Here is a 22,713-nt window from a genome sequence, read left to right as displayed (position 1 = left end):
GTACGCTAAGCTATCTTAATGAGAGCAGACAACACCTATGTTGGGGTTTTTGTGTCTTTGTCACTGAGTTGATTTAGTTTGGCTGCTGTGAACCCCTGAAGTAGATATGCTAAAACCAGTTAAGGCTGCTTTATTTGATAAGTTATTGCATTACATTAAAGACTGTTTAAACTAGTTTAAGTGTACCTACCCTAAGAGTTTGCAGGGCTTACTTTTTATTCCTTTAGCTGCACTGTGCACTTTATGATGAGAAGGAGAAGAAAGATTTTTCCAATATAAACATGCCATAAATCATATTTACATTCCCTCCCACAGCAGCATTTGTACAGATGAATGTGTGCTCGAAGAACAGTGAACTGTTAAAAGCACATTTATTTTTTTTTTCACACCAAAATGGAAACACAGAGCAAATGACACATTGCACATTAATTTGGTCTGGTGACAATAAGCCCTACTATTTTTGTTGACAATATGGCATCTTTTCAACCACATTCTGTTTCTATTACTGTTTATTTGTATTCAGGACAGAGGAAAGTGTTTGACCTCCCATTTGGAAGCTGTCTCTTTCACAGCAACGTGTATGATAATGGGTCTTCATTTACTTATGACAACTGCACAGTGTGTACATGCAAGGTAAGTCCTCAGTGCTTTGATATTGCATGCCGCTGGTCGTCTGGCTTGGCAGGAATTTGTAGGGCTGTGGATTTATAAGCCCTAATACTGTTCTTTGGCATCTTATGTGGTCCCTGAGAATCTGATCTGAAGAGCATTGCAGTTGTGCTAGGAAAGTCTAAAAAGCTACTGATTGCCTCAGCTGAGACATGTTGCCTGATGCTGCATGCTCCAAAATGGAGTTGCTTCAGGTTATGTGATCCACTTCGAGTTTTCATTAGAGGAGAAGAGATGTTTCTAAATGGCAATTTACCATATCTTTGCTGAAGGACAGTGATTTTTTTTTCAGCTCCTTTAACATGAACTGTGCCCACTAGCACTTCTGCATCAAGGTAAAAAGCATGAAAGTGTCACCAAATCAGTAAGATTTTGCAGGCCAGCAGAAGGAGAAGTTGGGTTTCAGCTTCACAGGCCACCAAAGGGCCCCTTAATCCAGTAAATCATTTTTATTTTCTCCAGTCTGACCTATTCAAAGCATTTGGGCTGTAGTGAGGGTGGATGCATGACTGAGTGAGCAGAAATGTTACGGTAAGGACACACAGGAGCACAAACATCGTGTGATGATTTCATGATTTCCTTTTGTCCTTTTACCTAGGATTCAACAGTGATATGTAAGAAGAGGTGCTTACTTCCTGGTGAATGCAATAAAAACAAAGACCACTGCTGCAAGGAGTGTGTCTCGTATCTCTCTCCTGAGGAAGTGAGTGTGTGCAAGTTTGGCAACAAGATCTTCCAGGTAAATTTTCAGGTGTGGCTCAAGAATAGATGCCATTGTTAGAGCAGAGTTTTGCAGAGCTTTCCATCTGCAATTTTTCTTCTGAGTTTATGTAAATTCTGTTAATACACAGCAGTTAAAGATTAGTTCCTCCCTGGTGAGGCATGTCTTCCTCTCTGTATGCAGAGATTCAAGTTGCTGTCTCATGACAGGTAATACATTTTTTGTAAGAAACAGCGGTGCTCTGCTTTCCCCCTGATATTTATGGAGCAGATACTCCGAGTGGTGTGTAGGCTTTAGTTGCTGAGCAGAAGAGTCTCTTCCATAGCTGAGCTAATAGGAGCTTTGCAAAGTTTGTCTTGGCTGAAAGTTATTCATCTTGATTTACTACATTTCAAGTCTCTGCTAAGGACAGTACCCCTGACATCTTATATTGGGATAGCCATAACTGTTACCTACTGCATTCTCACTCAGTGTTTTCAGAGCACTTCTTCTATTGATGAGATCCTATTAGGTTTTCCAAATGATGTGGCTTTTTTTACATGTCAGAAGAAGATTCTGTCACCTCATGAGCCATCTCTGAATTATGAAACTCTTGAATCAGATCAGATGTTAAATCTTTGTGAATACTTGGTTTGCTCAGCCAGAGTTACTTCCCGATTATTCCATCTTTTGCGTACCTAGCTAAAGTGTTTATTCTGGAAATTACATGTGAAGCTACTGTATGCTGAGACTATACACCATGTGATTGGCGCTTTCACACTGGTGCTATTGTGCTTCAGGAACACATGCCTTCTTCTTAGGCACCCAACTAAAATATCCTGCTTCTTGTGAAGATTTTATTATATTACCAAGTATTATATGGAGTGAGAAAAAATAACAAGACAGTCCACCAATTTCTGGCTTTGTGAGCAAAAAGGTAAATCCAGCATCGCTCTGTTGAGGTTAATGGTCTAACACAAGTAGAATGGGCACAGTGAATGTGTTTTTGCATGCCCATGTAAAACCAGCTGTGATATATTCTGATACCTCAGCAGATGCTTGGAGAGCAGTCATTAGTGGCCCACAAGAACATATGCTGCATCAGGAGCATCAGGCAATGGTAGCATGGCCTGGAAACAAAAGACAGGAGAGAGCCAGCCTTTGACCAGGGATGCTGTGCTGAGTAAGTTAGGCTCCTTGGCATTTCTAATTTATTCTGTTTTCCACTCTGGTCAAAACATCATGTCGAGGTGGGCACATAATTGTTCACAGCTGCCTGGTTGGACTGCCTGTTCCTGTCAGATCTATCTTCACCCTTCCTTCACAGCAGCCCTGTAAACAGAAAACAGGCACATTTTGGCTCTAAGCGGGCTAGCACAAGACTGTAAGTGGGCGAGACAGAATGTTTTAGGAACCACATCTGGCAAATGCAACGCTGTGTATAGGGAACCAAGGCAGTTCCACAAGCAATCCTTTCCAAATAAGTGGAGACAAGATCATGAGGCATATTTTGCTCTGCACCTATGACTTTGAGAACTATACACAGGCTGTCTTACCTGCTCTGAATGTGAGAAATTCAGCGCTGTATCTCTTCTAAGCATTCTCAGATGTTTAGCGGATCAAGTATCTGTGAAAGTGCTGTAAGTAATCTAAATTAGGATTCATTATTCGACCATTCCTGCCCTAAACCAAAATGATGCTGCATCTGGGAATAAATTCACTATATGCTGACATCTTAATCGAATGCTTTCACGTGCAACAACTTAAAGGCGTCACTCAACCCAGTGAATCAGGTTTTTCTCATTATGTGAGCTTAAATGAAAATTGGTGGTAGGTATGATCACATCTCAGGCACACAGTGAAGAGAAAACAATGCAGATAAGCAGGACACTGATGAAAAAATGCAAATGTGATTTGGTTACCCTTGGAAAAAACGATTTCTGAACTAGAGGTCCAAAGAGAAGGAAAACCCTGCTGAATGTGAACTTTGTCTTGAATCTGACTGGTCATGGACAGACACCTCAAAATAATGTAGGCTAAACAGTGACACAATGCCAAAAGGAAAAGTCATCCTTTCTTGTGCAATGATACATTGCTGAAATAGCTTCCTTTTGCCACCCCAGCTGATACTGTATCATGTTGCCTCTTGCAGGATGGAGAGATGTGGTCCTCTGTGAACTGCACCATCTGTGCTTGTGTAAAAGGCAAGACAGAGTGTCGCAAGAAGCAGTGCATTCCAGTCAGCAGCTGTCCTCATGTGAGTTTTTTAAGAGAGCAGAGCTTTCTTCTCTTTCTCCACCACTGTCCTTTTCAGTGTTCCTTGGTAGTGTGTGCATGGCAGTGGGGCATGCAGATTAGAAAGAAGGGATCATCTGTCATATTCACTAAGACAGGCGTTCCAAAGTGTGCTACTGCTACCCTGAATATGGGCTTCCTGACTCTGTCCTTGTATTGAAGGCTCTGTGCTGCTTTTCTCCTCCTCTTGTTAACTTCCTCTGTCCTGAGTATCTGGACTAGAACATCTCTTTCACATATATTCAATAGCTTCATAGGGTTGTGAGATGACTACGATAATATTTCAAGAGCGTTCCTGTTGTCAAGGCAGGACACAGGAGGTTGTTGCTCTCGCATTTCTCAATGCATATGAGGCTTAATACTTGGTTGAAAATGTAAATTAGGCAAAGCAAAGCATATTTCAGTCACGTGGTGCTGCTTTCTCTTAAGGTTGCAGCCTGAGTATTTTCTATTTGGAAGTCTGAAGTGAACCCAGAAAGTGGTGTAATTGTAACTTTACTGAATGGCTTCAAAAATTAACATTACTTGAAACCTTGAGCTCAGGACAGCCCTTATTTCTTGGATTTCTGTCACTGACAAATCATTCTGTTTTAATGGCCCAAGCTTTCAGAAGAGGGAGTGCTAAATAGCACCTCGTGTAGGGGCAGACCTTTGAACAGAACTGCAGAACAGAGAGCCAAGTTGTTAGCATTACACCTTCTCAGTGTTTCCTTCTCCATCCTGGAAGCCAGTGGGGAAAATATGAGTCATAGACACCTAGGTATAAAATTTTCAATGACAAACTCTAGTTTGTCAAGTTTTACACGTGTAAACTTTTGAGAGTCAGAAGCAGTGGTAGAATAGAGAGCCTGTACCTTGGCTCTCCCTGTTCTGCTGTGACAGTGCTTGCATCCTCAGAAGAGGGGACATCCTTTTCCTGTCACTCACTGCAGAGGGCAGTTCTGTTAATGGACATCGCGTGAGATGCTGCATACATTGTAGGAAGTATGAGCAGATGCAGCTGCTCTTCTGGGAACCTGATGTGGCTCATGGCAATCAGGCCATTCACAGCATAGGCAGGAGGTGAGAGCCTGGACTCTTCAGGGCTTCTCAAATTCTTTGTTGGCTGAGAACCTGGCACACACTGAATCTCATTTACATTTTGCTTGTGCTGATGCATTTCAACCATTTAAGCTGCTTCTGGGATCAAATAAATAATACGGCTTAATATAGATCTAAAGTGAAATACACCACTTCAGCAGTACCCAGATACACATTTGAGCATTGAGGTGATCAGTTGAAGTGTCTTCTAAAATGAGCATGGTGGTGGGTCATAGTGGTCACCATCTGCAGTCCTGTGACAGCATAACTAAGTCGACCAGCACTGCTACATGATCTGCTTCAAGGCTAATGTGAAGTCCTAAACTGCTTTAGACCACTAAGTTGAGTCCTCAGACTCCTGCTCTCAGTTCCTTAGGGCAGAAAAGACCAGCTTTGTTACCCTGCAGCACTGTTCCCTCCAGTATCTAACCAGTCAGCCTGCTGCGTGCCTTAAAACGGAGCCTACAGCAAGTTGCATGCAAACCCATCCTCCTCCACAGGTACATTACATTTCTGCTCTTCCAAGCTAAATTGGAAGGATAAGTAGGAGAAAGAATGTAAATTCTAGAGTGAGATTTATTTTCCTATTCCAAGTAATTTTAAAGCAAATAATGTATGCTAATGCATTTAAATCTTTTACTTGTCATCTCTCCTCCACTCTCTTTGATGAGATACTCTGTCACAAATGTAGAAACATTAATTAAACACACCACATTATTCAAGATAAAGATATATTAGTAATATTGGAAGTCTGGATATCACGCACAGAGTTATGCTGCTGTCTCTGCAAACTTCAGGGGTGTGAACTCCATTTCTTCCCTCTCTTCACAACATTTCTGGCAGTAAGCAGTCTCTGCTGAGTATTGAAGACTGCTGTGGAATAAAAGGCTGTTTAGTGTCCCTTAGAGTGTCAGGCTACATAAAGTTATCTCATTAAAACTGTGTTATGATACACACAACTGAGTGTGAAAGGATTGGAGATTCACAAGGAACCTATAGTATTATTCCTTGACTTAAAAGCTTTACCATGCTTCTTAATACTTCTTGCATGGTTTTGTGCAGGGGTTTTTGTGATGAAATATTGTTTATCATTGTAGATTTTGGCCAATTACTTCTCTAAAGGATGGGTTTCAAAGTGGTAATTCTGCTGAAATTTCCAGTACCTTGAAACCATTTGTATTATTCAATGTGTTTGTGGTAGGCTGACGTATTTTTGAAGACTCTTCCTGCCATTTCTTTCATTTTACTCATAGGTTTAGGCACATTTTTATGTTTCTTTTATTCTTTTCTGGAGCATTTAATCCTGTATCAGTAATTACAAGACGGGTCTTCCTCAGCTTGTCATCTGCAGTGGAGGTAATACATCTGACAAATTCAATCCTTCCTGTCATATTTATAGTAAAACACTAGAACTCCTTGGGTTTCTAGTGAGCCTTGTGGCTTGTGGTTTCTGTTTCTTACTTTCTGACCATCACTCCATAGATACTCCCTCTCTGTTACCTGGAGTGTCAGCCTGCAAGGTGCGGTACGCACTGGCTTCCATCCAGGGGAAGCTATTAAGCATGTATCCAGTCCTGCTAAGTTAGTAGGCTCTCCGTATGGGCTTAAGCTTAAACACATGCTTAAATACTTTATAGGAAGGGAGTAATCTCAACACTTGTTAAGACTGTTTCAGAGACCCTTTAGACCTTTTCTTACGTAATTTGCTATTCACTTACCCTAGCCCAGCTCTAGCCTCTTTCTTGCCTTGTGCCAACTCCTTTCCCATTACCCATCCTAATCATTTTCCACCTTACCTCCTCTCCTTACACCTTTGCATTCCCCACTACCTCTGTAAGCCTGTGGTAATGGTGGTCGTGGAGATTGTCTATTTTTGTACTGCTAGAGGAGAGCCTGGTGAGTTTTACAGCATCCAGCCTTTTCTGTGCTCCAAGGCTGTGCAAAAGTTAATAGAATTAAATCCATGGCATGTGAAGACATTTGCAGAGTTTGATTCTGTGGGTGAATTTTGAACCCGTGAACTCCAAGTGAGTTGAAAATTTATTCAGAACACGTTCTCCCATCTCTAGCACAGACTGCATTTAATGTTAGACACATCTGTTATTATTACAAACAAAAAGTTGCTGTTTTTACTCGAGTGCCAAATGAGGCACAAAAAAACAACAGCTGTTGCTATTGCACAACCAAACAGCCCCCTTCCCCCTGCAATTAGTCTTGCCTTAAAAAAATAGAAAATAAAAACCTCAGACATAAAATTGAAAACCTCATAAAAAAAAAAAAAAAAAAGAAACATCCCAGAAAATAGACAGACTTAAATGTGGTCTGCTTATAAATATTCATAGGGAAAAATGGGATCACATCACTTAGCCCACTCCTAAGGGAACCCTCAATGCTAACGAACTCTTGCAGCACATGTTAGCAATAATGGGTTTCCTTATTCTACAAGACAAAAACAGGATCTCGGGCCAACATGGTGGCTCAAGTAACCAGCCTCAGCAGGCTGCCTTGGAGATTCCAATTTCACTTGAATTCTTGCCACTTCTAGCTCGGCTGATGATTTCAACTCCTTTATTGAAACAGAGAGGTGAGGCAGTGCAGTGTGTGGCATTCAGCTGCATGTCTTCCCTTCGTACAAATACGTGTTGCCAAACTTCCTGTTCCTCCTTTAACGGGTTTTGTCCTAGCAGGTGCTTAAAGATGCTTCTCCCGGTTGCAGCCTGGTCCTCAGCTGTTCTCTTTGCTATGGTGGTCACACAAACATCAAGGCATTGCCCACACTGCCAGAGAAACTCTGATCCAGCCTTTTTCTCAAGTCCAGACGTACCTCAAGTCTGTTCACATGCAGTTGCACATTCAAAGGCAAGCTTACACTGAACTTCTGTGCCCTGCAGATGATAAGCCCAGGTGTGCTCATCACCAAGCTCTCATTCATGCCATATGGGTACTTCAGGCGTGAGCAGGACAAAGCATGTTCTGCTCTGGTCTGCAGCAGATACTTGGAGTTCATTTTTTCCCATGCACACTGTCAAAGTTTAGCAGTCCTGTAGTCAGAAAGCAAGGCAGATAGCAATAGGGCCTGCTGCCTGTGCCCCCCTCCCTGCTTTCTGCATAGACCTTACTTGTAAGGTCTTAACTTCTTACTGCCACTTACTTCTTACCTGTTTTCACAAGCTTTTCTGCACTGGTGAGTGGGCAGAATAGCACAGCTCTGTTTGCTTGCTCTTGTTGGCCATTCCTTGTTCACGTGCTTGGTGGGGAGCAGGAGGAGTGGTCCCACAGAGGAGATTTACTCTGTAGTCAAATACTGCTGGAGCAAAGGCTCGGTGCTGGGGAGCGGCACAGCTCCATATGCCTCTGCCTTCCCTGTATGGGAACGAGGGTGAGCTCCAATATCACTGTAAGTTCTGCTATAACCTATGCCAGTTTTTGCTTGGAAAAACACATCATTCAGCCTGAAATTTTCCAGGCTTGTCCTCTAGCTTGATGGTTAGCTTTAGGGAATTTCAATAAAATCAGATAGAACATCTTTTCATTTAATGAAGACTCAAAAGGAGGGTGAATGTATGTATGCAGAGGCTGCTTCTAACCAGCCTTGTATAAGACTCAATCATAAATAAAATTGACCTGGCAGAGTGGTAAATAAAGACTGAACCTTTTTTTTTCCATATTACTATGACTAGACCAAATTGTTGGCTTTTATATGAATGTGTGCCCCTTTACTTCACTGGGGAGATTGGTCCATGGCTGGTAATATGATTTGGTGGGAGGTACCACAAGATTAAGCCGTGAAAGAAATCTGACCAAATTAGATCTCTACCAGTGCCCCTTTCCTTTTCCTTTTCCTTTTCCTTTTCCTTTTCCTTTTCCTTTTCCTTTTCCTTTTCCTTTTCCTTTTCCTTTTCCTTTCATGGAGAAATGAATGATGTGGGGGGAATGTGGGAATGTGTGTGGAGCAGATTGCTTCTGTGTGGCTACTAAAAGGGTGTGCATAAGAAATACATATACTCTGGGATGTGGGGGAAAAAGGTAGTGATCTTATTAACCCAATGACTAGTCTGCTTTAGATTATCTGTGAATGCATGAGTCCAAAATTCTCTCACACTCGCTCTAAAGAGAAAAGTGGTAACAGAGAACCCTTTTAGTATTTCGTTTCTTATAAGACTGCCAGGAAGCTCTTTGAATAGTTCTGTCTGTTTTTAGCACCTGATACTTGAATCTGTAACCAGGGCATTGAGTTCAAACACAACTTGAACTATTTTCAAAGGCTTATCCAGCCTTACAACATGACACAGTCATTGCTCCAAAACCTCTTTCATTAAATCAGCCTGTCTTTCTCCCAATTAGGGTAAAATCCTGAACAGGAAAGGATGCTGTCCCATTTGCACTGAAAGTAAGTTCTTTCTTCGCATTCTTTGAATTCTTTTTTATTCTTTCAGAGAAGATAAATACAGTAGAAGTATGTTTGCTTTTCTGCCTTCGTTTTAGAGGTGGCTAAAGGGCAGGTGATTATTGCTGGCGACAGATTTTGCCTCCTATAAATCTGTAAATTTAAGCTAAAATGCCTGGGTATTTTATTGTATTTTTTTCCAAATGACACCCTTTTGGTCAAATCTGAGGTGCTGCTTTTTTAAGGATATAGTTGGCCTGTCAAATTTGTAGGTAATAAAATAAGCAAATTAATAGAGTTGTAACTTTTAGGACTGGGTGCCTTTTATACTTGTATATAACAGCCCAGCTATGTGTATGTATAATCCAACACCTTTGCAGATGATTTGTGAGAGTGAAAGAAAGGTGTGCAGAAATCTGAGACATCTGGGGCAGCGGTAGAAAGTACAATAGAAAGCTAACCTTGTGTTTGTATGATGTTTAGCCTCAACCATGACCTTTTTATCCCTTTTCACTTCAGGATGATCACCATATGATATGACTTGTGTTCTCTCCTAGTCAGCAAAGCACTTAGGCAAACACTTATTTTTAAGCTTGTCCTATTTAAGTCAACAGGGAGACGTGTCTTCACTGAAGTTAACAGAATACAATTATGTATTTCCTTCAGGACATGTTTAAGTACTTTTCCAAATAGGGACATACTGCTAAAATGGGGGTTTATGATTTATAGGAAGGCTTCTGAAAGAAGGAACAGGTTTTTAAGGAGAGTATTTCCTATTCTTTTGGCTAAAATCAGATTGGATTTGCTGATTAACTCAACTCTGGATGCTCTTGAATTGCATGAATTCCATATGTTAAATACCTGTTTTTCCACTCTACAGCTGAATTATGTTGAAATGTGTAACTTGTGATAAAATAAACTTAGCTTGCAAGTCTTCAGTATCAAAACAAAACTCAGTGCAAGTGGCAACCTCAGAAACACTTGAAATAATACTAAGCAGAGGGAGAAATGAAAGAGGATTCAACTGACCAGCAGCTGATTTCATGTTGGCTCAGTTTCAGGGGAGAAGAAATTCATATAGACCTCTGCTCAAACATGACATGTCATTAATGTCATGAATTTATTGATCTCTGTCTTGCCTCTCTCTGTTCTTATGTTTCAGTCTTATTTAACCTTTCTCATGTTCTTTTGTAACGTGAGAGTGGGAGGAAAATAATGGGGCCAGCCATTCCCTCACAACACTGAAGACCCTCTACTGTAAGGGGTTAAAAGGAAGACAGTGACTTCTTCCCTTGATAATATAAGGGAATGGTCATGGCTATAAGACATGTGAAATTAAGGGCAGACTGCTGTTGCTTGTCCCCCTGCCATGAAGATCTGTAAAGAGCTTGGCTTCGTCTTGCCAGTAAAGGTACCCTTCTAAGTACTAGCAGACTGTTAGGTCTCCCAGAAGCCTTCAGGATAACTAGCTGGCTAGACATGAGGCTGGGAGGCTGATTGCACTGTCCCACGGTAGCACGCTTCTCTGTTGCACATGAAACAGAGAGGTCCTCTTTTTGGAGAGGTATCTCACTAGGGACCTATTTAGTATTTGGAGGCAAGTTGATGCTGAGCTGATTCTAAGCTACTGTGATTAAAAAGCCATTCCCAGCTTTTATCAGATAATGTAATCAAAGAGCTTAAATACCCACTGTCATACAGTGGTGGTGGCTACCACTAACTATTTTAACATCCATGTTTTAACAGTTGCCATTTGCAGGGAAATAATTCCACCTTTGTGCTGGAACTGCTGTAAATCTCATCAGAAGACAGGCAGAAGGCATAAGGATTTCAGTGATGATCACCATCTCAGATAATAATTAGAAACTTTGCTAATTCAGCTGGTTTCTGTTGAGATAAGATGTATATGCACAGCCCTTTCCCTCACTCACCCATTCATGTTGATCCTCTCTCCACATATTAACACGCCAAGCATTTCTGGCGGTCCAGATATTAATTTTCCAAAGTAAAAACAACATAGGGAGGTACAAGAACATACTGTACACAGGAGAGCTTTGAGTGCAGTTTAAATGCAGCCAATTTCTGTGAAGTGGGTAAAAAACAGTCGCGTTGTTAAAGCATACACTTTAAACTGAAAAAAAGAACCCTAAAAAATCAAAGGATTATTTTCAAAGCAGGTTGTTGCAGAGAAAAAGTACCTTGTCTCCTAAAGAGCTGGAGAGTCTCTTTTGTCTACTGTTGCCCAAGTTAACTATGGTTAGTTTTGGCATGTTGCTCTTTAAGCTCCATGGCTGGCGTACAGTTATCACTAATTAAACACAGTGGTCATACCAGTGGAAAATTCAACAGTTTAGTTTATGCTGCTGTAAAAATGTAATGAAATGTACTCTTTTGGGCTTGATTTAGAGAAATCACCACTGACGTCAATTCCATAAATTAGTAATCCTATGTTAGACCGAGGTCATTTTCATATTAAAAAAAGAAAACACTAAACCTGAGTTCAAATAACATGAACAGACTGCTCTCAACCCCAGACAAAGATGGGAATTTGCAGGGGAAGTTAAATCTTTGTTCTTGACAAAGAAGAACTGATAGATCTTTCTGGAATTACAGCATGCAGTACGAAAGCTTCCTTCTGCAACCATATAGATATATTTTACTCATGATCAATAATCTTAACACTGTCTTACCTAAGACGTTGTGAGGCTTTATGGATGAAGTTCTCCAAGTGGACGGCAGTCATCTAAGTCTAGCAGTACATTGAATTTGTAGTAAAGGCCTCTTTTGAGGCAGAAAATGTCATTTGTCACAAATTCTGCAGCTCTTTTACTTGACGAAATGACCAATGGAGTTAAACCAAACTCACTTGGATCCAGCCTTAGGAGTAAAAGTTTGGTCCTTTCACCTGGTCCTGCATCTTTTTAATGTGTTTTTATAGTAATAAATATTCTTCAAAGCAAAGAAAATCCCAACAAAACCAACAGTAAGGTGGGGTTATGCATTGTAGGTACCTGTGAGAGCAGGGAGTGGGACTAAAGGACAACATAGGTCTGTCCTAGTTCTTTTTCTTGTGTTACTTCCTTGCCCTGGAGATATCCATCAGCAAAAAGACTGCAATTGTTTATTCATCCTGGAATGCTGTTCATGATTTACCTTTTTAGCCGTTTCAGCTGTGATGGTGTACTGTATAAATATGTATTTTGACAAATTGGAATAGGTATTTTATTTATGAAATAGACCATAAAGACTCCTGTGGAGTTTTTGACACCACACCTTGTAATGTGTATTATATCAAGCTGCACTATGCAGCAGTTATGAGGAAAGTACTCTCTGGCTATGCATTTTTTACAGAAAAGCTAATGAAATTCTATTATGCGTGTTCTGTAGCTAGTTTTCAAAAGTTAATAATGTGTTCTGCTTGATTTAGGGCTTAATTCAGCACATGGGCTAATTGCATTCAAAGTTTCATTTTATTTTCAAAGAGCTGGGGATCTTTTTGAGTTATAGATGTGCAACCAGAACACCCTTAACTGGTAAACTTGTATTTTTTCCTCCCTCTCCTTACTTAGAAAGTGTCCAAACCAGTTTTAGTTATAATTTAAAGCATATTTTTCTTGGCCACTCTTAACTACCTACAAGCCCAGAAGAGTGTGACCAGACATCTGGACATCTTGGACTTCAATTGACTGCTCTGATCTCCTGAAAAAATAAAACAAGCCATTCCATGAGCACCAGAGCTAACAGAACCTGGTTTCCTATGGATTTGTGTCCCATTTCCTTTATATCCCAACAAATAATAAACCCAGCTAGAGACAATATATCCTGTGGCTGCTCTGGAGCTACAAGTGTGCTAATTGCCCAGCCAATACGCTTATGCTCTCCGGCTGGTCAGGATGTGTGTGCTGACTGTCTGTCTGGCCTGCACCATGCAGTATATATATCTCCTCTTTCTAGAAAGGCTAAATACCATCGGGGGGGGCAGGAGCGGCGTTGGGTAAAAGGCAGAAAGGTACTTTCTGGCAGTCACGTCTTTCAATAAGTGGTTCTTACTTTTACTGAGCATCCTATATATTAGAAATAAGTTGTCTTTCAGGCTTTTATCCCTTCCTGTTGGCCAAAACAGCTCGTGATTTCACACAGATTTTTGGGAAATGCTAAAATGTTCTTTTCCTTGCTGTTGGTTTTTTTTCAGCTTTCTTTTTTTCGTACAGATAAATGTGCTTTCCAAGCTGGTCTGCTTTGCCCACAGTTACCTTCCCTGTTACATTTTCTAATGAAAGTTACTATTTCGTTTGAATTGGGTGCATGATTTGTAATGCAAGGAAAGCATGCCAATAGTTCTACAGTATTCAGTTTAGCACCTAAATACTATTATTATTAGTTTGTAAGTAAGCTGCAAAGCCTTAGGGTGGGAGCTGAGCGCAACTGCATGAATCACAGATGTAGTTTACGATTGTCAAATGTAAAAGTGTGAAGTCCATATTTAGTTGCTTAAAAAACAAAAGTGAAAACTGCTGAGCTCCCAGAAGTGTTTATGAAAGCCAGGAGTTTGGAATAGTGATTTGGGAGCCTAAATGTAGGATTTCCAAAACAGGTTTAGAGACGTTTGCATCCAGCTCCCAATAATGTTTAATCGGAGCTGAGTGCCTAAGGTGCTTTGAAAATCACAGCCTTCTGAACATAGCTCTGAGGCCCTCCTTTGGAAAAATCTCTGTTATTCAGGGGCAAAGCGGGAAGGGGTATATTTGCCTTCATGTGCATGTGTAGATGGGCAGATGAAGTCATAAAAGAGCATGAATGCCAGGTTCAAAACAAGAAAGAGGCAATGGTTCTTCATGCATTTTGCCCAAGGATGTTATGGCTGCTAAAAACAGTTTTGGGTTCAAGGGGAGACTGAATAAGTTCACAGAAAGGAAGTCTATCAAAGGTTACTAAATAAAGAGAAGCCATGTCTAGCTCAGGAAGTCCCTAAGCTAAACATAGGTAGAGGCTGCAGAGTCTTAAGGGGAAGTATCATATGTAATTGCCCTTTTCTAACTCTGCCCTAGACAGATGATACAAGGAGTATCCACAGTAAGCTGGGAACAATTTCCTGTAGGGAAAAAAGGGAAGGATCTTCACTCATGACCCTGTGCCTTGTTAGCACAAGCTGCTAAAATTCATACTCCAGTTTTGGGGAACGTACCTTTGGTGATGAAGCAATATCTCTCCATCCATTATGTCCCAACAGAGGAGCAAGTCACACATGCTCCTAACTAGAGAATGGGTGCTTACAATAGATTCCAGAACCAGCCAAGCAGAAAGACTGGTTTGTTTCAGGAGGGGAAAAAAAAGAAAGAAAAAATAATAAGCAAACCATAAAACATGATGTGATTGAAACTCTCCCAAAAGGAAATAAACAGCAATCCAAAACCTAAAAATGGCAGGAACTCCTTTCATGTTGCTTGTCTTGTTACAGCTGGTATTTAAGGTTTATTTCTAGGCCAACCAATTCTTCGTCCTGGCAGTGCCTGAGTTATCACACACACTCTTGCAGAGTGTGGATTTTTTGTTTTCATTTTAAATTCACAATTTTAGCAAACCTTTCAAGAATGTTTTACACAGTGATATCAGAGAATCAATTATTCAGGCTGGTTTTAGGTAGATTTTCCCTCCTCCATTTCCTTGGTTATTAAAGAAAACAGCGAAATTTGGATCAGGCATTCAGCTCTCTGGTCCAAAACACATTCTTTTTTATTTTAACTGCACTGCATCAAGTTGACATATGACGTGACACGATGTAACATAACATAAACCGACATTACTCTGCATAACACATTAGAAATTAAAAACAAATATTTCCTTTGGATCCCATTGGTACTATCAGTTTTACTTGCACATCTCTAAATTATGTTTGCTCCTCTCATGCCTTGTCTTTTAGCCCCTTGCTTAGGTGAAGAAGCAGCCTCCCTCTCCTGATAAGTTAGTTAATAACGTGTGTAACATGTTCTTGGCCTGTAGAAATGCAGACAAAAACCAGTTCTCTCCTGTGAAATCTTCAGTGATCTTAGGGCTGGGTTTTTTTGATGATAAGTTGTCATGTCTAAAGAAAAAATAAAGCCTGAAAAAATGAAATAAAATCTGAGCAGGTAATAAAATGTATCTTCATATTCATTGTACAGATAATTATTTGATATACGGAAATCAGAAACATGTGAGTGTGATTTAGTAACTGTGAAGTCAGATGTTCTCCATATAAAATCTATGGATTCTTTTCCCATAGGTAAAAAAGATCAATTAATCTTTTTATGGACTTTGGAAACAGTTCTTTTTTTTCTCATTGGTATCAGTGAGGAAAATGAGACTCATTTACTCATGGTTTAAAAGCACACTTGTATCTAAGTGCCTTGGTTTTCAGGCTCTGCTTAAAGTCCATTGGGCCTGATTTCCAGAGGTCTTGGTGAGATGTGGTTCATTTTGACTTCTAATGGAGTTGTCAACATTATGTCAGTGAGAAATTGAAACTTTTGGTCCCTGGTTTGTGGAGAAGCATAATAATGATGCTGAGAATAGTTACTGGCTTAGCTAAAGAAGCATGCATGTGGCAAGTTAGGGGTGAAGTGCAAATTTCCCAGGCATCAGCTCTGTGATGGTGCTGAGGGACAGTGATGGCAGTGAGGGACACTGAGGTGAGACTTCAGGAAGACCTAACTTGCAGTAAGGGCAGTCGAGCACTTCAACTGGTTTCTGGAGGAGGCTGTGGAGTTGCTGTTACTACTGCTCTTAAAGAGCAGGTTGGATAAACGTGTGCCAGGAATGAACAGGTACAGGTGATTCTGCATTGCAGCTGGAGAAGGGAAAGGTAATTTCTCCAGGGGTCCCCTTCAGCCCCATTTTCTGTGTCTCCATGTAGGTGTCCTTGGATGCTCTTTAACTACAGCTAGAAAAATGTGCCTGAAGCATCACAACTTCTTTAGCACAGCATTCTGCCTAGGCTGAAAAACCATGATGAGGAATGTGTATTGCATAGTCACAGCTGCATTGCACTCCACTGAAGGAATTCCCTGCCTCCTCTTTGTATCATCCATGTCTCCTTTTCTGTAGGTTTGAGTCTGCTATTAATGGGATTTTTATTTTTTTTCAGTGAACGAATTGTAATTTTTTTTTGATAGATGCTGTTCACATTAGTGAGTCCAGTTTTGTTACTGCACAAAGTCCTCCCCCTAAAGCAGGCATCATCTTTCAAAAGCAGTCGCAGCCCATGGGTATCCAGCTGGCAATAGCAGTGTGCATTTCTCTGCCTTTTGAGACTCCTTCTTCCAGGAACAGCAGCAAGGAGATGTGGTTAGGACCTATTGTTATGCCAGAAGGATGCAATGCAAATAAATTTGCTGCTCTCTTTGATTGTGAGGCAGTTCAATCGTTGGGTGACTGCAGGGTAACTCGGCATTGTTGGCATGAGTGTGGAAATGTTCTGCTTTTAAGCTGTGGCTTCTCCAACATATGGATGCAAAACATCAATAAGAAATCTGCTTTGCTTGATGCAAATGATTGGTAGACATACCAGCCCCTAAATAGGCATTGCATCATGTTAGTCACGTAATACGGACTTTTAGTTGGTAGCCTGGTGACAATAACTACTACAAGTCAGTCGTGTATAAACAACACCTATGATAGCAGAATAAAGTTGCTGTTTCTACAGATATTGTGGGGAAAATACATAAATGAGCAATACAGTTTATAAATGTACATTTTTTATCAGTCTGCCTATAAAAAATATGGGCAGTACCAGGTCCTGGTGAAGTTGTCTGATGGCTTTTAATTTCACGGGATCATCCCTGCCTTACTGGGACATTAGAATTAGCCTCAAAAATACACATGTGATATTTTGAATTCTGCTTCTATTAGTGGACTGGGCTTTGCTCCCACAATACAATTTAAGGGTGGGAGCTCATCCCAGGGGAATTTAACTGTCTGAGAGGAATTACTATAGTCTTGGATACTTGTTTGTGCTTCCAGAGCTGGCTGCAAAGAGAAAGGCTCCTCCAGAGAGTAATTCCCCATGTATTAAAAGAGATGTCTAAAGCTGGTGAATGAAAGACTTTTTAGACATGTCTTTTCCTCTCTCAGTGAGAGGGAATCACTTAGACTAGACATTTCATGTCTGGAAAGCTGAAGGTTAGGTGGGAAGGCTCCCATCACGCATCTCCAGAGACGTATGGTCTCTGCAAACCAGGGCTGTGCCTGGTCTGATATCATGAGTATGGCTTGTATTTTCCAGAAATGAAATACAGTAAAATATTTCACAGGCTTTGTAATAACCTAAACTGTTCAGGTGATACATGATGTTCAACGGGCAAATGTATAGGTTGGAAGATGTGTCCTTGGCTCCTAGCTACAGGTTAGCCTTCCTATGGTGCCCCAAGAATTAGTTGGCCTTTCGTTCCCACCCACTTTGGGAAAGACATCTACTAAAGCCATGAAGCCTCTCTTTTTCAAACATATATATTCTTAGTGGGCATCAGCCCAATGTGCCCTGTAGGACAGATAGATTAGGTGAGAGCAGCATCCTCTAAGTTCTTATCAACTGCTTTTCTCAGACTTGGATTGATCCTGATACAGCGCTTTTGTTTCTCACTCACCTGCAGAGCCTGGCGTTTGCACTGTATTTGGAGACCCTCACTACAACACTTTTGATGGACGGACATTTAACTTTCAGGGAACATGTCAGTACGTTTTGACGAAAGACTGCTCCTCCTCTGCCTCGCCCTTTCAGGTGCTGGTAAAAAACGATGCCCGGCGGACCCGTTCTTTCTCCTGGACAAAGTCAGTGGACCTTGTGTTGGGCAGAAGCACTATCAGCCTCCAGCAGCACCTCACAGTGAAGTGGAACGGGACCCGCATCTCCCTACCTTGCGAGACGCCACAGTTTCAGATCGATCTGGATGGTTATTTGTTGAAAGTGACAACCAAAGCAGGTAGGGCAAGTGTGTGTGTGTGTTTTGCCTGAAGAACTTCTCAAGTGCAACGTGAACAGCAGTCAGTAAAAAAAGCATGATACCAAAGCCAGTCTATCACTCCCCTTCTCAAATGGACATGGGAGAGAAAATATAACAAAAGGCTTGTGGCTTGAGATAAGGACAGGGAGAGATCGTTCACCTTCTTACATAGTGTTTGGGTTGGATGGGACCTTCAAAAGTCATCTAGTTCGACCCCCCTGCAATGACTAGGGATAAGATATGTTATCTCTGAGATGCTAACACCATCGCTGATGGGCTCAGCTTTGGCCAGAGGTGAGTCTGTCTTGGAGCTGGCTGGCCTGAGCTCTATCATACATAGAGAAAGCTTCTAGCAGCTTCTTACAGAAGCCAGCCCTATAGCCCCCTCTGCTACCAAAACCTTGCCATGCAAACCCAATACACAGGGTCATTGATTGATACTTAAAGGTGAGAGCAGAGAGGAGATCAGTTCTTACACATATCATTCATGGTTTTATCCAGTTGCAGCAACATAGCTTACAGTCTAAGTCAGCAATTATATAAAATCATTAGTTACTAATGGCTAGAATGAGTTTAAGTTGTCAAATTATGGGAATATTTCACTGTGGCTACCCAGCAAAATGGAGGCCCTTGTTGGAAAACCCTAGCTTAATTTGCTGTTCAGTGCCATCGTGTTGGGCTTGCTTTGTGCTCAAGTAAGAGTTTGTCTGCAAGGAATAGAGTCCAAAGCACCAGAAGCAAAGGGAAATCAGAAGTTTCAGAGAATCTGGTACCTTATTTATGGAAACAGGGGAGGGAGATGCAGACTTTCAGGTCTTTTGAGTCCTAGAAAATGCATTAACTGTCAAAAAGCTGAACCAAAGAACTTACATTTGTTTTGATAAAACTATTCTGAAACTATAGTATCCTTGCATAGATGAATCCTGAGGGGAAGTTTAAAATGTTCTCATTAGCATGTGTTAGGTACTACCGTAGTCCTGAGAGATTTCACGCACACAGTGAAGTACTGTTTCAGTGAGAATACCATTTACTGTTAATTCAATTAAATGCCATGTGAAAGCAGTGAAACCAATCTTTCTTATGGAGTGATATGGTCACAGGCGTGACACATAGTCATACTCATTATCTAGCATCGCTTTTTTTGCAAGGCGGGACACTAAGCACCCACTGTTGAGCTGAGAATTTAGACACCTGTTTATATAGCCCCTGGAAATGTAAGTCTACATAATGTGGATCCCAGCTCTGGGCTCATTCCTCAAAGTGGCAATGCAGATTTTTGTGGCTGTCTGTAAAATGCACACAAGTTGACCATTATTCACAACTTCTAATTAAAAGCATCTTGAGGGTTTCTCTTTGCAGCCAGCTGAACACTATGAATTCTGGCTATGTGGAATTCATTAGCCAACCGCAGGCCAAGGCAAGGTTTTCCACTGAAGATGAATGACAGCTAATCCTGCTGCTATTCCATTTGTCTCTGGTGCAAGCCTAATAAATGACTGTACACCACCTTGTCCATGTGTTGGCAGAGGGAGTGCAAACATGGCATATGACAACGCACCAAACAGTGTGTAATCAATGCAGATTATAGCCTAAATAATTCCTCCCCTTGGCAGAGCAGGATCAGGTTTCTCTTGCTGAATACAGCACGATGGGCCAATTCCTCTTTTCCTTAGCATGTAAGGCCTGGAAAGCAGTAGAACAGCATGGCTCCATTCTGCTGGGAGAGGACAAGCAGCAGAGAGGAGGAATATGCTGCGTAGAACTGGTTTAAGGACAAACTTTTTGTTCCACAGGAAATTATGAGTGCTGGAGGGGGAAAAAAATGGAGGATTTTCTGTTTCAGAACGAAATACAGATTTTAAAACAATAGATATGCTTTCCCATGGTAGGGTGAAAAAAAGGATGAGGGGAGCAGAAGTAATGAAAAATAAACAAAACCATTGCACTACAAGCAAAATTCAAAGTAAAATTAGGCTGGGAAGTGCAGGGTCTGATGCTTACAGCTCAGCCAGCATTCCCACAGCTTTTGGTTTCCCTTTTGGAGAGCTGGGAGCTGAGCCCTGGATAAAACAGGGGAGCCCAGAGTTTCAGGAAGCCTTGTGGTCCCTGGCTACAGAGTGATCTGCATGCAGGGGTGTCCTGGAGTTGCATACCCTCAGAGTCCAGGTTTCCAGGCAGCCCACCAGGCGAGCTGGCAGGAAACTAGCTTGGAGCCTTGCCTGTGCTGTGTTGGAAGTTCATTGAATCTGATATGTCTCCCTGAAGCATTTCAGTTCTGTTGAATTGGCATTTTCCAGTGAAAACCTGTTTTGTTGCTGAATTCCTCACCAGCTGTAGCCCTGGATGCCATACAGCAGTGTTTCTGGCACCCTGCACTTGCAGGTACTTTGTCATGGGTATGCTTGGGTGGTGGGGTGTCTTGTGTAAAATCTGTGTGCTAAAAAAACGAGAGAGCAGAGGTCAGAGGGCTGGTGTCACTTATCTGTCTCTCTAGTGCAGGAGCACTTTTTGTTGTTTCTGTGTTGATCTTTTTCCCAAGGCTTCTTTGCTGAGGTTTTCTGTACTGCTTTGGCACTAAATCCTTAGGGACGAGTGGTCTGCCAGTTCTTGAGGATGCCTTTACCATGAAAAATCAGACAGAACAATTGATGGGAGTTCCCAGCATGGGGAACTCAGTGTGCGATGTGCATAAATCCAGAAGGATTTTTTTTTAAATGCAGTAGAGCACATAGTGTGCCAAGTTAAGAAATCAAGTAACAAGTTGGTTAAGCATCCGTCAAAGAAAGGGGAAAATTGGAAAACCTTAAAATGTAAATCGGAGAATATCCCTTTTCTGCATATCCCCAGATGGGACAGATGCTGCATCTTTTGGCTTCACATCTCTTGCATTCTTGTCCAAGTGAATGGGAAATTCATCCATTTTGGGGTGGGGGGGAGGAAAGGATTTATAAGCACGAATAAACTCTTCCAAACAATTTCTTACTACCAACGAGACCATTTCAAACATTGCTCTGTAGCGTAGTCCTGTCTGTCACAGCTCTTGCTGGTTTACAGAAGCCAACTGAGCTTTCTGCTTGTGACCAAACAAAAAGGCACACTCTGCACAGTGCCATCAGGGTCTGTCAAAATTATCATGCTTGTAGGAGTAAATACCCTTCCTCATTACCCCAAAAGGGACAGAAACCTTCAGGCTGTTGATCAAAGCTAGAAATTGTCCTGCGATCTAAGCAATTACAGTAGAATATACAATACCCAGCTAGAGGAAAGGGCATCCTTTTGTCATAGTTCAACTATGAATCTCTTAAATTCCGTAATCAAAGCAGGATTCTCTAATCTAAAAATGTGTATTTTTTGTATGCTGAGATGAAAAGTAATTAATTTCTTTTATTCTTATCGGCATACTGATTGCTCAGAGAGCAACATCTAACACGTAGATTAACAACTCTCACAGAGTACACATGGATCTTCAGGATAATTTTATAGTTAACCTTTTATAATGAAGGTGATGGGTGTCACTGAAAGTTAAGTCTTGGCTTGAGGAAAAAGAGAAGTTGTAAAAGGAAATTTAAGATATAATCATTAGCTGGTCTTAAAGTCAGCAGCTTCTGAGGGAGCTCAGTTGGGGAAGAAGTTGAACACTGCATTAAAAACTGGAGTTATTTTCTGAAGAGAACTGAGAATTTGGATATTGATGCTTCAAGCTTTGTGAAAGTTCATATGATTCTCAAGTCTGAAGAAATCTTAGTTTATAAGTTAATGGAAGCTTTTTATAAATGCCAGCGCAACAGTATTAATCTGGTGTCTGCAAATCAAGCTGTGTTTTGTTTTGTTCAGTGTTGTCAGAAGCAAAGACAGCTGGAGTTTGAATTTGTCCAGCAATGATAATGTATGAAGCAGCTTAAAAGGCAGCTTTCCTCCTTGCCACTGTGCTGGCCTTGTTAACAACTGTAGTCTTGCACAATTTCTCAGTTGTCTGGGTGCAAAGTGCCTTTGGAAGAGGACACAGTGGCTCTAACGGTTGGACTTGATGATCTTAAAGGTCTCTTTCAACCTAAATGAGTCTATCAAAGCTTGGTTTATTAGATAAATTGAAGCTGCTTTCAGTAATAGTCAGCTCAGGACATATTTATCCTACGGTTGCTAACCTATAGTGATAAGATGCAATAGACTATAGTGATAGTTGGTGCAGAATTATCTGCACATCCTTGCTGGGTACGTTTTTCCCCAAACCCTTGGTGGCATAGTGTAAACCATACAAGCACCAAGACAGGATGAACCAATGGCCAAGAACCCCTTCTATAGCCGTAATTGCCATTTGAGCCTCATCCTGTTACTCTGCAGTGTGGATAGGAATTGTCATAGGAGGCAATGGGATGTGTTGCTAAAGGAAGGATTCCAGCTTTGAACTGAGTTACTGGTATGATAATTACTTACATGAGGATAGGACAGGATCTGGATCACATAGTGACAAGCACTGATTTACAAGAGAAAAAGGTGGTGCTAAGCCAGCCCACACAGCAAATGTAGAAAGCTGGAGCAAAGCCCTGGTCCTGCACCACAGAGCGATGCTGTTTGGTATTCTTGGTCAGGGAGGGAGAAGAGGG

At 41.2% G+C, this 22,713-nt stretch overlaps 1 protein-coding gene across 5 annotated transcripts in view; it reads left to right on the top strand.

Moving 5' to 3' along the window:
• BMPER (BMP binding endothelial regulator) overlaps window positions 1-22,713 on the top strand; it is a 146,953-nt gene that overhangs the window by 77,355 nt on the left and 46,885 nt on the right. For 4 of the 5 annotated variants that reach the window (XM_057425757.1, XM_057425761.1, XM_057425759.1 and 1 more), the window contains 5 exons: window positions 524-633; window positions 1,268-1,408; window positions 3,522-3,626; window positions 9,089-9,134; window positions 17,759-18,088. In XM_057425757.1, coding sequence (XP_057281740.1) covers window positions 524-633; window positions 1,268-1,408; window positions 3,522-3,626; window positions 9,089-9,134; window positions 17,759-18,088 — 732 coding nt within the window. The remainder of the gene's footprint in view (window positions 1-523; window positions 634-1,267; window positions 1,409-3,521; window positions 3,627-9,088; window positions 9,135-17,758; window positions 18,089-22,713) is intronic. The other variant, XM_057425758.1, reaches the window with a different exon arrangement.

This window comes from Pezoporus wallicus, unplaced genomic scaffold (assembly GCF_028554395.1).
Source record: "Pezoporus wallicus isolate ANWC-B61680 ecotype Strahan unplaced genomic scaffold, APGP_CSIRO_Pwel_v1 contig_7820, whole genome shotgun sequence".
Taxonomy (NCBI): domain Eukaryota; kingdom Metazoa; phylum Chordata; class Aves; order Psittaciformes; family Psittacidae; genus Pezoporus; species Pezoporus wallicus.
The sequence above is the reverse complement of the archived record's forward strand: the minus strand, read 5'-3'. Positions and strand labels throughout refer to the sequence as shown.